Here is a 14,054-nt window from a genome sequence, read left to right on the forward strand (position 1 = left end):
TCTCTAAGGTGCCACAAGTACTCCTTTTCTTTTTGTGAACACAGGGGGAAATTGATAAACAAGTTACCAAAAGCTAAGTTCTTTATTGTGCAACCAAAGCAAAGAGGACCAAAGACAGTATATTTTGTGTGTATCTATGATACAGGAAAAACAAGATTAAGTTTTAAAACATCAAATCATTCAAAATTAGAAATTAAAACCAAGAACAGTCTTGGCTTATGAGTTGACTGGTAATTAGGGATAGAATATAAATGAGGTGGCATTGAACAAAGAAGGTAACAGTGCACTTTTAATAAACCAATTTCATCCATATCTCCACTGATTTGCAATTTAACAGTCATATCAGGAAAACCTAATTTCTTTAACTAGACAAGATGTTTTAAAAAACATGACTAATTCATTCTCATTAATATCAATTTAGATGGCATTTTAAAAAAGTGACTTGTAATATCTGTGCAACAGGTTAAATGTTTGCATTCTAAAACTCAAGATGCTTATTACTGTACAGTTCAAAGTAGCAGCACCCCAAAATTAAATAATGAAGGCTGGATTTACCCTATAGCTTTTGAAACATAAGGCATGATACTTAAAATCTAGTGCTATATACTTGATTTACCTCTCAGACACACTGTACTAAAATATCTAATACTGTCACATTCTTGTGGCATTCTAGAGAATTATTCCTTTGTTTAAAATGGAGAATAAACATACATTTCCATAGCATATTTTGTCTTTGCAAGATAATACTGATTAAAAGATACACTAAAAGAAAATATCACAACAAACAAAATGGCATAGTACGCTTTCTAGTCTTTATGGAATACGAACGACACTTCCTTTTTCTAAATGAAAGCGCAATCATTTTGACAAACACACAAACACTTGCAAATAAAAGGATCAGCTCCAGCTACAAATTAAAACTCAATTGTTACCATTAGAACTGCTAGAGCCCATTGCCTTAGGTCCCGATTGAGAAAGGCACTTCAGTACCTGTCTCACTATGCATAAGAACAGTCCCAATTCTATGCACTGGGATTACTCCCTTCTTAGGGTATGTCTACACTACCCCAATCGCTCTGTCGTCGATTCCTATACTCCACTGTGGTGAAAGGCGGAAACGGAGTCAACAGGGGAGCGGCGGCAGTCAACCCCGTACAGTGAGGACGTGAGGTAAGTCGACCTAAGATATGTCGACTTCAGCTACGCTATTCTCGTAGCTGAAGTTGCGTATCTCAGGTCGATCCCCCTCCACCCAATGTAGACCAGACCATAGAGTTACATGTATCCTTAAGTACCTTCCTTAATCAGGGCCTTAAGCAGAATGTTGGTTGGTTGGTTGGTTTCATTAGTGGGCCCACCTGGGAAGTATTTTGGGATGGGTCTATCACAATCCTTTAAAGCCACAGTAATGGCCATAAATCATACAGAATTTTCATACCTGCTAGGATTAAGACACTCAAAAAACCCCAAACCGATAAACCTTAAAAATACAAAAAAACAAAAACCCAAACTTTATAAATATCAGGTATTTACATGAGAGAACATCTTTTAATGAGAAGTGTTTTTACACACTGATGAAATATACAAGCAATGAAAAGGTACACTGACAATGACTAAAAACAAAAAGTATAAAATATATTACAGATCCACTGAAAACAATTCACATGGAAGAAAAAAAACCCTGACATAATAGAAACTTTCTTTTAAAAAATAGAAGATATTTCACAAAAGCTTGAACATGTTTATTTTATGTTAGTACTAAAAATCAAGGAAAAAAGCTTCATATATTCTTACCACAAAAATATTTACCAGCTCACTTTTTTTATTTTCATGTTATGATTATCTGGCTATGCAGGGATACAGCTTTGAAAACTGTATTCTGACTACAGAAATCATTCCAGTAGGTCTCCTTAGATTACAGTTACTGCAATTTACATGTTTGTCCTCTCTTTTAACACCTTAATGCAAAGGCTCAGGAGAGAATAAAAAGAAATCAAAAAGGACAGAGGAGATATCTTTATTTACAACATTTGTCATTGCTGCTGACGATCTGCAAGAGCAGGAGCTGTATCGTTAACTATTTAACCCTCGGTATCACTCTATGTGAGTTTCCTTCAGTAAGTGAAAGCCAGTGACGGAACATACTAAAATCTAAACCACTGGGGCCCACATAGTTTGGAAAAAAACAACAGTCCAGAATGGACAGTGTATTTTTGTTCCTGATTCATTCAGGAGTCAATTCATAAAACCTGATGACGGATGATGAGGCAGAAGCAGAACGGAGCCGTCTGCCAAGGAGTCAGGGCAGAAGTGCTGAAGTGACTGCACGACTTAAATCCACCGCGAAGATTTCAGTGGGCTCTGTGCTTCCGCTTCTTATGTTTTTTATCTTTCTTTTTGCTGGCACACTTAGAACAGAACCATTGCATTTCTTCTGGGGGTGCAGCCGTAATTCCCACACAAAGCCTATAAATTTGACAAAAAACCCACAAGGTCTCAGTAAATCAACGTGTTACTTTTCTTTCTTATCCAAACAGGATGAACTTTTCAGAGGGGAAACAGAATCTGACTAAATTTTTTACCCCAAACCCCACATATTGGAAATGGTTAAACCCTCTTGTTTTGAAACAATGAATTTCTTAGAATGCCACTTGTATAAGAAATGGGTTTGTTTGTTTTTTTTTGTAAAATAATATGAGAAGTCTACTGCTTTTGGGTGTAATAGCCCAGATTTAAAACAATACCACATCATCATTTAAATTATTTGTGGAAAAGCCTTTCGATTTTATTTAGCTGTCTGAAAAAAATACCTAGAAAGTGATTCACTTTTTAAAAAAAAAGAGAATGTGTTTCAAAATGTTTTTTTTTTATATAATGAGCCCATAACTTGAAACTTTATTGCTATGTTCATAGTGTTTACAGTCCTGTTGTTCTTAGAGTACGTACCAGTATCTGATGTAATAATAGTTTCAAAACTATTATTATTGGTTTTAGCAGAACACTTTCCTATAAATTCTAATGGAAACAAATGAAGAAACATGGGCACCTTGCAACTTAAAATTTACTTTTGCAAATTTCCAAAGTAACTAAGATAAAAGTAAAATCTTCCGAAATACTAGTTTAAATGAAAAGGAACTATCCAAATAGTATTCTAGCTTTTTGTGAATAACCATGTGGTTTCTAGGACAGCAGCAAGGTGTGAAAAAATGCCACAGAAGAAGAGGTTATAACAACCTACCAGTGATACCAATCATCACAGTCATCACAGCCTATCATTGGACTGCCATCATCAGCTTTGTTGCAGCCAGGACAGATCCAGATCTGGTTACCCCATTCATCTCGGATCTGGTATAAAAAAGGAAGAAAAAGTTGATTCTTTTTAATGTCAAGTAAGCAAACATACCTGATTTTCTCAAAGTTACATTTCCTGTTTATCAGTCAAAGCTATCTAATGTTCACTCTACTCCAGGAAAGAATATCCTAAGAATACTCTAACCACAAGTGCTTGGCAATACCATTCTAATTGCTTTTGCTATACTGGATTCAGATGGTAAAAACAAACATTGTTTTACACTGTTCTGTAAACCAGTAAAGCTAGTTAAACCACTTGACCCAAGAGAATAGCAATCACCATGGCTTAACAGTACAGATTCTTAGCTGCTGATACCCTCCCAGTGATCTGAAGACTGATTTCTTTTTTAATTTTACGCTGCTTATGGATAGAACAATGGTAGCCCCTTGCATAAGATAATAGTCTTACATGTATGTAATAAATACAGTGCAACGTGCATATATTGCCTTATTACTTATTAGCCAAACTCAACTACCTGATAAGATCAAGGATATAAAAAAGTTGTTACTGAGTAACTTTCCATTCCTTTTATGACATTGATGTCACAGTACAATTTACTAAAGGGTAAATGCAATGAGAGAGGCAGATCATTTACAATATTAAGCAATTGTTTACTAAATTCATCTCAGTCAATACCTTAAGATGGATTTTTGGGGGGTATTATTTCCAGTTTAAACCACATTACAATTTTTAAATTTCAAGATTGTTTCATTAAATAGGTTTTTTGTATTGCTTGGTAAAATCTAAACGTTCACAACTGTCAGAGGCTCTACACTGATTTAATCACTTCTGTGACTTAAAAGTATTTAGAACGGGATTTCATGTATTTTCCTTTCAATATTTCCTAGAACACATGGTCATATATCCTGTATAGTACAGAGAATAACTTTTCATGTTACCTATGAGAGGCTTATAAGGATGACATTAAAAGTAAGGTTAAAAACAACAAAGGGTATTAAAAAGAAAAACTAAACACATTTTGGTCTGTAGATCACCATCCAAGGAAATCAGTGAAAATGCACAAGGACTGCATTCATTTTATAATTCATGACTGACATCTCTTAGCTTCTTGGAAAGCCCTGTAGTTTTTTTTTTCAAAACTAGATTGCAATAAGCACAGGAAAATATGATGCAGGGTACTATTCTACATTGACAGGGAGATGGAATTTGGTTTGAATGATCTTGGATTGTAATGATCATTCAGATCTACGTATCAAATCTTACTCTGCAAAGTCATTTCGTGTTTGTGCAAAAATGTTTGCGCCTCATGTAAACTGACAGTTTGGACTTTTGGATGTTAGGGTCACACAAAATATTTTCTCTGAAGGAATCAAAGCTAAGAAAGAATCACACACTGTCACTTGGCTGCAAACAAACAATGCTACGATATGCTATGGTAGTGCAGATTACAACCAATTATAACCTCGTTTGACCAGTCTTGACAATAAAATGCCTAGCAAAATTAGCACTGCCCTTCCAACACAGGCACTAATTTTTTGTAGGTGTCTAATCTGGGAAGTTCACTGTTTTCTTATATGAATCACCACTGCGATCACCTAGTCTGACCTCCTGTATAATACAGGCCATAAGATTTCTCTGATTTAATTTCTGGTTGGACTAGGGCACACCTTTTAGGAAAACATCCAATCTTGATTTAAAAATGGCCAGTGATGGAGAAAGCACCACAACCGTTGATAAATTATTCCAATGGTTAAATACTCTCCCTGTTAATAATTTGTACCTTATTTCTAGTCTGAATTTGTCTATTGTCAACCTCTATCCACTGGATCTTGTTATATTTTTATCTGCTACATTGAAGAGTCCTCTATTATCATGCCCATGTAGGTACTTATAGATTGTGATCAACCTCCTCTTTGTTAAATTAAACAGATTAATCCCCTTGAGTCTTGCACTACAAAGTTTGTTGTCTAATCCTTTAATCATTCTCCTGGCTCTTCTCTGAACCCTCTCCAATTATCAACATCTTTCTTGAACTGTGGACACCAGAACTGGACACACTATTCCAGTAGCCAAATACAGAGGTAATATAATCTCCCTACTCCTACTTGATATTCCCATTTATAGATCCAAGGATCACTTTAGCTCTTTTAGCCACAGTATTGCACTGGGTGCTTATGTTCAGCTGATTATTCACCATGACTCCAAGTCTTTTTCAGAGCCCCTGCTTCCCATAATAGAGTCCTTCATCATGTAAGTGCGACCTACACTATTTGTTCCTAGATATATGACTTTATATTTGGCTGTATTAAAACAAGTATTGCTTGCTTGTGTCCAGCTTACTATGTGATCCAGATCACGCAGTATCAGTAACCTGTCCTCTTCATTATTTACAACTCCCCCAATCTATCTCATCTGCAAATTTTATTAGTAATGATTTTATGTTTTCTTCCAGGTCATTGATGAAAGTGATCAGTAGTGCAGTGGTTTTCAAACCTTTTTTCTGGCAACCCAGTTGAAGAAAATTGTTGATGCCTGTGAGCTGGTGGAGCTGGGGATGAGGGGTTTGGGGTGTGGGAGGGGCTCAGGGCTGGAGCAGAGGGTTGGGGGCTGTGGGGTGGGGCCAGGAATGAGGGGTTCAGGGTATGGGACGGGCTTATGGCTGGGGTGCAGGAGGGGGGTCAGGGCTCTGGGCTGGGAGTGCAGGTTCTGGGGTGGCACCAGGGATGAGGGGTTTGGAGTACAGGAGGGGGCTCCAGGTTTGGGGAGGCTCCAGGCTGGGGCAGAGGATTGGGGCACAGGCTTACTTCAGGCAACTCCTGGTCAGTGGCACAGCAGGAGTGCTAAGGCAGGCTTCCTGTCTGTTCTGGCACCACGGACAGCACTGCACCCCAGAAGCGTCCAGCTCCTAGGCAGAGGCACGCAAGCGGCTCCACGTAGTTCTCGGCTGCAGGCACCACCCCTACCCACAGCTCTCATTGGCCAGAGCCCCATGGCCCCCCGCCTAGGAGCCGGACCTGCTACTGGCTGCTTACGGGGCGCAGTGCAGTGTCAGAACAGGTAGGGACTAGCCTGCCTTAGCCGGGCAGCACCACCAACGGGACTTTTAATGACCCAGTCGGCGGTGCCGACCACAGCCGCCGTGATCCAGTGCCTTACATTCCGCGACCGAGTACTGGGTTGAGACCTGTAGTTTGAAAACCACTGCAGTAGTGTATAGCCAAGAACCGATCCCTGCGGGACCCCACTAGACACATGCCCACTTAATGATTCTCTGTTTACAATTACATTTTAAGACCTATCAATTAGCTATTTTTGAATCCATTTAATGCGTGTCATTTTGCATCGTTTTAGTTTCTTAATCAAAATGTCATGCAGTACCAAGTCAAACGCCATACAGAAGTCTATGTACGTTACATCAGAACTATTACCTTTATCAACCAAGTCTGTAATCTCATCATAAAAGATATCAAATTAGTTTGACAAGATCCATTTCCCACAAGCGTATGTTGACTGGCATTAATCATATTATCCTTATCCTTTTTTACTTCTTTATTAAACTGAGTCACGTATCAGCTCTTCCATTATTTTGCTTCTTACGGTCTTCTGGAATTTCCCCAGTGTTCCAAGACTTACTGAAAATCAACATTAGCAGTAATGGCTCCTTGGCCAACTCTTTAAAATTCTTGAATACAAGTTATCTGGACCTGCTGATTTCAAAATATTTAACTTTAGTAGCTTTGTTTAACATCCTCCTTAGTTACTGTTGGAATGGAAAATATTTAATCATCTGATATGACTACACTATCTCGCTTTTCACAAACAGAACAGAAATATTTATTGAACTCCTCTGCCTTTTCTACATTATTATTTACAATTCTGTCATTTTCATCTATTAATGGACCATTACCATTGTTAGGATTTCTTTTGTTCCTGGCCATAGTTTTTTCCTTGAGTCCTTTTGCTTCCCTTATAAATTTTCTACAATTCCTAGCTTCTGATTTATATTCATTACTATCAACTTTTCATTTCTTCCATTTGTTATATATATATTTTTTAATATCTGATTTCACTACCCCCTAAGCCAAGCTAGTTTTTTAACATTCTTTCTTCATGGTGGCTTTTGAGCATCTAGTAAAATGTTCTTAAGCAATTATTAAAATTTTTCTGATTGTAATGGGAACACTCTAAGGCACATCCAAGTTTTAACCCCACCTGAGATATGGCAAGCTCACAGCACATGATGGATTGGCTACAAGCTATATGCAGGAAGTGTGCAGAGCTTCAGAGTTGCACAAGTATCTGCAACCTTGGTACATTATAAAAAAAATTAGTAAATAATAGTGTACTGCACAAATTGGAAATTACTGCTAAGTGCTAATTCTAAACTTTTGCTATGTGAGGGGCTCTTTTCCTCATTGAAGGCTACATCTATGGCAAGCATTAAAAAAGAATCTGAAAGATCTCAAGGAGAAAAATATTCATGTTCAGACAACTAGAAAATACCCAAATGGAACTGTAGTAGACTTTCCAGAAGAAAGACAACCGTTAGCTGAGAATAAGTATAAGACATTTATGTACAAGCAATTTTTTGAATAAGTTATCAACCCCTGAAAATAGGTGCATGTAGAGAAGGGGCTGTATACACGTGACTAACACCTGACACTGTATTGGCACGGCACCTTTACTTTGAAAATGAAAAGTCACCAAGAAGAAGAATTCTCAAAAGATTGATCTCAATAGCATTAAGACACACATTGAAGTATATCACATACCACATAGGTACTGACAGTCTCCGTCACCACACTTCTGACTGGCGCTTTGGAGCCTCCTGCCGCAGAGACCGCAGGAGAAGACGGTGGAATTAGAGCAGGCGAGATGGTAGCCTGTGGAGGAGGAGGAGCTGGAGCAGGAGGAGGGGTCACCAGGACAGGAGCTGGTACTGGGGATGGCACGGGTGGTGGTGTTTTGGGCCGACTCACAGGAGTAGATGGTTTAGCCTCTGGTGCTGACACCACTTTGCTGATGACTCTGCCAGACAAAAAGACAGACACAGAAGAGTTGATGTAAAAACAGTGACATGTTATTGGCTAAATATAAGAAAATACAAAATGGACAATTCACTTTGCCTTTCAAAAAGCAAAAAGGTTGCTTCCACACAGCATTAGAACAGTTTTCATTGCATATCGTTCCCTGTCAAACAGGTTGAAATAGACAGCCATTACAAATTGAACTCCAGTGCATGACACAGTCACAATTGCTTTATAGCTCACTGTATATAAATACTCTCTATGGCTTTACAGAAACTAAACTCGCTATAGAAATTGAGATTCCCAGTTAGTGGGAAATATTAGAAAGGGAAGTTAATCAGCTGTGGGCAGCACTGATTTTAATCTTCAAGCTGAGGGGGCAATACCACTCTCTAGGAGTCTACATTAGAGGTTCTACAAATATTTGAAAATTTGTTACTTCTTTCTTCAAATGTTTATAGAATGAGTGGTGGTTTTAGTCAAGATAAATAAATGAGACACACACAATATTATTAGCAGCTAGCATTAACTGCTACCTTCTTTAGTGTGAAGTAGTAGACAGGATGTGGCTCTAATAAATATACACTAGACAACAATCATGCAGAGGCAGGAGGATGGAGTAGATAATCTGATTATTATTAAGTAAAACTTGGAGTGCACGGCACTTTACAGAAAGACTAAAGACAAGGTTGCTGCTGTAAGAATCTTACAACCTACGTTAGAAACAAAGTAATGTTGAAACAGAAAGATGGTATCATGAAAGGGAGGGTTCATGCAAAAAAGGGTTACAAGACTGCTTGTTTTCACAAGGGCACATATTGTTGGAACATTTAATTAATTTTTACTTTGCCAAGTTAGTTTGGGAATGTGGGCCACTGTTGGAGAGACTGTGCAAAGAAGTAGGTTTTGAATAAAGGAAGTCACATGGCATACAGGATCAAGGTGAGCATTTCAGGTATAGGTGGAAGCAAGAAAAATGAAATGGAGATGCTTGTGAGTGAGGGTCACATAAAGGGAAGTAGAATCAGAGCAGGGAAGTGGCTGGAGACAAGAGACAAAGGGTGAAATTCTGGCCCCATTGAAAGTCAAGGGGAGTTTTGTTATTGACATCAACAGACTTACAAGTTCAACAAAAATGCAGACAAGTCAGAGCTGAGTAGAGCCTCAAACTCATCTGGGGGAGCGACTCCCGCTCTAATTTCCACAGTAACAGTGGTAGGAAATTATGATAGATCACCACCTGATCACCAGCACAAACAGAGACAAAAAGTAGCAAGAAAATCTCTCTTTCTAGGAAATAAGTTGTTAAAAAAATACTTACCATCCTACACTTAAAGATTTTCATTAAAAGGGGATAAAGCATTCTTTATGTCAAACTGATTCCTGTTGACAAGAATGCCCGAAGAGTACACTGCAGCTATTCTCCTGTGATACTCAAAATGCAGTGTGGCTAGGACCGTGGCCATGTCTGCATTCAGCACATAATCTAAGTTAAATTGTACAAAAGATTTGAAACTGTAAAATATTGAATGATATGCTGAGGTATTAAAATAAAAAGATGTATTGTTCTTCTATTGAGATAGCCTCTTTGCACTACTAACTTAGGACCATGACAAGAATCATAGTAAAATATATATATAGCTCACAAAGCAAGTTTTGATATAATTAATCACCATACCAACTATATTACCATTCAACAAGGTTCAACAAGGACAAGTGCAGAGTCCTGCACTTAGGAAGGAAGAATCCCATGCACTGCTACAGGCTGGGGTCTGACTGGCTAAGCAGCAGTTCTGCAGAAACGGACCTGGGGAATTACAGTGGATATGATAAGCTTGATATGAGTCAGCAGTGTGCCCCTGTTGCCAAGAAGGCCAACGTCATATTAGACTGTATTAGGAGGAGCACTGCCAGCAAATCAAGGGAAGTGATTATTCCCCTCTATTCAGCACTAGTGAGGCCACACCTGGAGTACTGCGTCCAGTTTTGGTGCCACCACTACAGAAAGGATGTGGACAAATTAGAGAGAGTCCAGCGGAGGGCAAAAAAAAAAAATGATTAGGGGGCTGGGGCACATGACTTACGAGGAGAGGCTGAGGGAACTGGGATTATTTAGTCTGTAGAAGAGAAGAGTGAGGGGGATTTGATAGCAGCCTTCAACTACCTGAAGGGAGGTTCCAAAGAGGCTGGAGCTCGGCTTTTCTCAGTGGTGGCAGATGACAGAACAAGGAGTAAGGGTCTCAAGTTGCAGTGGGGGAAGTCTAGGTTGGGTATTAGGAAACACTATTTCACTAGGAGGGTGGTGAAGCACTGGAATGGGTTCCCTGGGGAGGTGGTGGAATTTCCATCCTTAGAGGTTTTTAAGGCCCGGCTTGACAAAACCCTGGCTGGGATGATTTAGTTGGTATTGATCCTGCTTTGAGCAGGGGATTGGACTAGATGACCTCCTGAGGTCTCTTCCAACCCTAATATTCTATGATTCTATTTCTGCCCGCCAAGGCCTAAACGTGAGAGGCAATAAAAAGAAGACAACCAAAGAGGAGAAACATTAGAAAACTAGCAATGGGGTAATGAAATGGGATTAATTCCTCCAGCATCAGTAATTGTTTACAGCTTCAGCCTCATGACTGCATTTCCGATGTAAACAACCTGACAATAATAAAAATTAGATGAGAGACAAAAGGCAAATCAATGCAGAAGATAAATTATTGGCACAGCAAAAGTCCTTTGGATAGTCCAGTGGAACATCTTTATCTTTCCTTTTGTGGATCTTTTTTTACAGTCATATTACAAGCCCTTCAGAGCACCACCTTTGCTCTAATCTGTTCTATATAAGTTTTTATATGAGGCTCATCATCATAGTATCTAAGACTCTTCCAGTAGTGCATTAGCAATGTGACTGCACATCTGTCCTGTGTTGTTTGTTCTCTCATCTCTCCCTTAATGGAGAAGCACATGCAGTGGAGCTTCTTATTTTGGTAAGGTCTTTATTATTATTATAAATATATCTGTTGCTATGTGTTTATATTAGAGAAGGCAAGGTCAAAGAAATTCACCTTACACTTGGAGTGGAAAGTGGTGAGGTTGTTGTGATGGTTCTTAGGTCTTGGGGGAGTTCATTCCACAGTCTCATACCACCACTGGAGAAAGTTCTGTCTTTGGCCTCAGCCTATGGCCTAGTCCAGACAAGAAAATAGGTTGCATTTGAAAATGTGTGAGCTAACATGATTTTAAACACAGCTTTGCACCTAGCACAGACAGAGTTTAGCAACTTTTAATAAATGCGTGAGCTGGTCATGGTCAGCCTTACTTAAAATTGTGTTAGCTCACATGTTTCCAAACAATGCATTTCCCTAGTGTACACAAAACCAGGCCATGACTCTGAATTGGGCTGTAAGAACGACTATAACAAAACTAAGTAATAATAATACTGCAGAAACTCAGTACATGGGTATATGAGGAACAAACCAACACAACTTAAAATATTCACTGATGAGTGCCAAATATTAATCAATTTACTTCTTTGTTTGAAGTGTGCCATTAGAACATGTACATAGTACAAGTCTGGCCTATTTGTCTTGGCACAAGAGCTCAGGTATTACAAAGAAGAGCTGCATTCTGGAGCACACTCGGGCTTACCACTCCCTTGGGCTAATGAAGTTCAGAGGAAGAAGAGAAATCAATCATTTAGGCTTATGCCACTTGAAGAGATCATAAGGTAATTTCAGAGAGGGTGGAAATCCTTGTCCTCTTATATGAAGACAGGGGCTGCATAAGTGGCAATATGTAGGTAGGGAGAACCCAGGGTAAAATGGCAGCCCCAGGACCTAATAATTAATATTACTTCAGACTTGCATAGAAACATGAACACAAAGTTTTTAAATGAGGGCAAGAATTATCAGCCCCATTTTAAAGGTGAGGAAGAGGCTTGCCTAGGGTCACACAGCAAATTAGCGGCACCGGCCGGAATCAAAGCCAGTCCTCTTGGTAGTCAGTTCTGTGCTCTTAGACACTAGATCACACATTAGGCCATCATAATTTGGAAGAAGATAATATTTCACTTTAACATGTTTACCACATAATTCCAAATAAAGTAGGACTTAGTAAACTAAAATGTATCCTTAGTTTCACTTACTCCCAGAAAACTGGGGCAGGATTAAATGATTCTTAGCGGGACTCAGACAAAAACTAACATCAGCCAAGTGAACAAAAAATGCCTAGGGCCTTGAGATCAGAGTTATGTTTCTCTGTGGGCTGCTCTCTTGGCAACATGTCATCACAATTATTTTCTATATTGAAAGATAAATATCAATTGTTAAAGGTCTTATTCAAATGGCTACCCCAGAATTAAGAAGTGTGAGAAAACCCTTTGACTAGATATGGTAATGGGAGTCTACATCAACCACATAAATATAAAATAAAAACTATTACCACTCCCTTCCCCAAAGAAAGCAGAATTATTGTAGAGACTCTGTAGTACAGGTGGTTTTACCGCAAGTTTAAATATCTTTTCAACTCTCTTTTATGCTAACAGGAAATATATTTCTTACAAAATGTCATAATGCATTTATAATGGAATGGAATACACGTATTTATAACTCTAATACTATAATGTACTTAAAATATACAGTGGAATCCTTTTATAAAGGTAGATTGGTCAATCCTCACTTTGATCATTGCTTTAGACTGATCACTGCATTCAGATCACAAAACTAAACTTCCCAAACCAGACACGCGCACAGAAGCAAAGTGTTGATCTTGCAAATGTAGAGCAAGTTCTACCAGGCTTTTTAATGCCAAGGCAGGTTGGTCAGGTTATAATTGGCTCTAATTGTCACGAGTTGTAACATGCTGCATCTGGAGCAGAGTAAGACTCAAAGGTGTGAAATAATTTCCTATCTCTAGAAGTAATTGATTTGATTTCAATCTGTTCCTACAGGTGAAAGCTCCACTGACTGATTAGTATAAACACAGGGCAAACCAAAAGGAAATGGCTTTTAAAAGTATGATTTGAACCACAGATTGCTCCAAGTACCAATCACAAAAAATGTCATTGTACTGAGAGGTATAATAGTCTAGTCAGAAATCACAGTCTGATGATCTTTGTTTTTATAGAGGGTATGGTTTCAAACATGCTGTGCCCTCAAAAGCCCGGTCTAAACTATGGGTAATATTTTCAAAAATATTAGTGACTTAGGAACTTAAGTCCCATTTTCAAAATGACTTAGGTACATAAGGTCTTGCCTATAAGGGAAAGTTGGGCCACTTTTAACTATACCTGTATAGTATCCTATATATAGATACATCTAACAAAGTCTCTTCCTAGAGAAATGCACATCTAAATATATTTTGAGAGCTTGGACACAAAAAACTGTAGAATAAAAGTGTTTTCAAATAAGCAAATAGTTCCATTTGTCTATTCTCTCCGTGTATCTCTACACTGCAATTAAACACCTGCGGCTGGCCTGGATCAGCTGACTTGGGCTCATGGGGCTCAGACTACAAGGCTGTTCAATTGCGGTACAGACGTTTGCGCTTGTGCTGGAGTGCAGGTTTGGGACCCCGCAAGGTGCGGCATCTACACTTCAACTAAACAGCTCCGTAGCCCAAGCCCTGCGAGCCCAAATCAGCTGATTCCAATCCCTATTGCTTTCCCTTATTTTAGCAAATATGCCCAGATACTATGCTGATGAACATCTTACAAGTTTGTGGAC

At 38.8% G+C, this 14,054-nt stretch overlaps 1 protein-coding gene across 1 annotated transcript in view; it reads right to left on the reverse strand.

Annotated features, from left to right (window-relative positions):
* Positions 1-276: 276 nt before the first annotated feature.
* Positions 277-14,054, reverse strand: part of TAF3 (TATA-box binding protein associated factor 3) — a 147,133-nt gene continuing 133,355 nt past the window's right edge. Inside the window, exons 5-7 of the mRNA XM_038403592.2 lie at positions 8,086-8,341; positions 3,239-3,345; positions 277-2,466 (exon numbers count right to left, since the gene is read on the reverse strand). Coding sequence (XP_038259520.1) covers positions 2,352-2,466; positions 3,239-3,345; positions 8,086-8,341 — 478 coding nt within the window. The 3' untranslated portion in view covers positions 277-2,351. The remainder of the gene's footprint in view (positions 2,467-3,238; positions 3,346-8,085; positions 8,342-14,054) is intronic.

The sequence above is a fragment of the Dermochelys coriacea genome, chromosome 1, assembly GCF_009764565.3.
Source record: "Dermochelys coriacea isolate rDerCor1 chromosome 1, rDerCor1.pri.v4, whole genome shotgun sequence".
Lineage (NCBI taxonomy): Eukaryota > Metazoa > Chordata > Testudines > Dermochelyidae > Dermochelys > Dermochelys coriacea.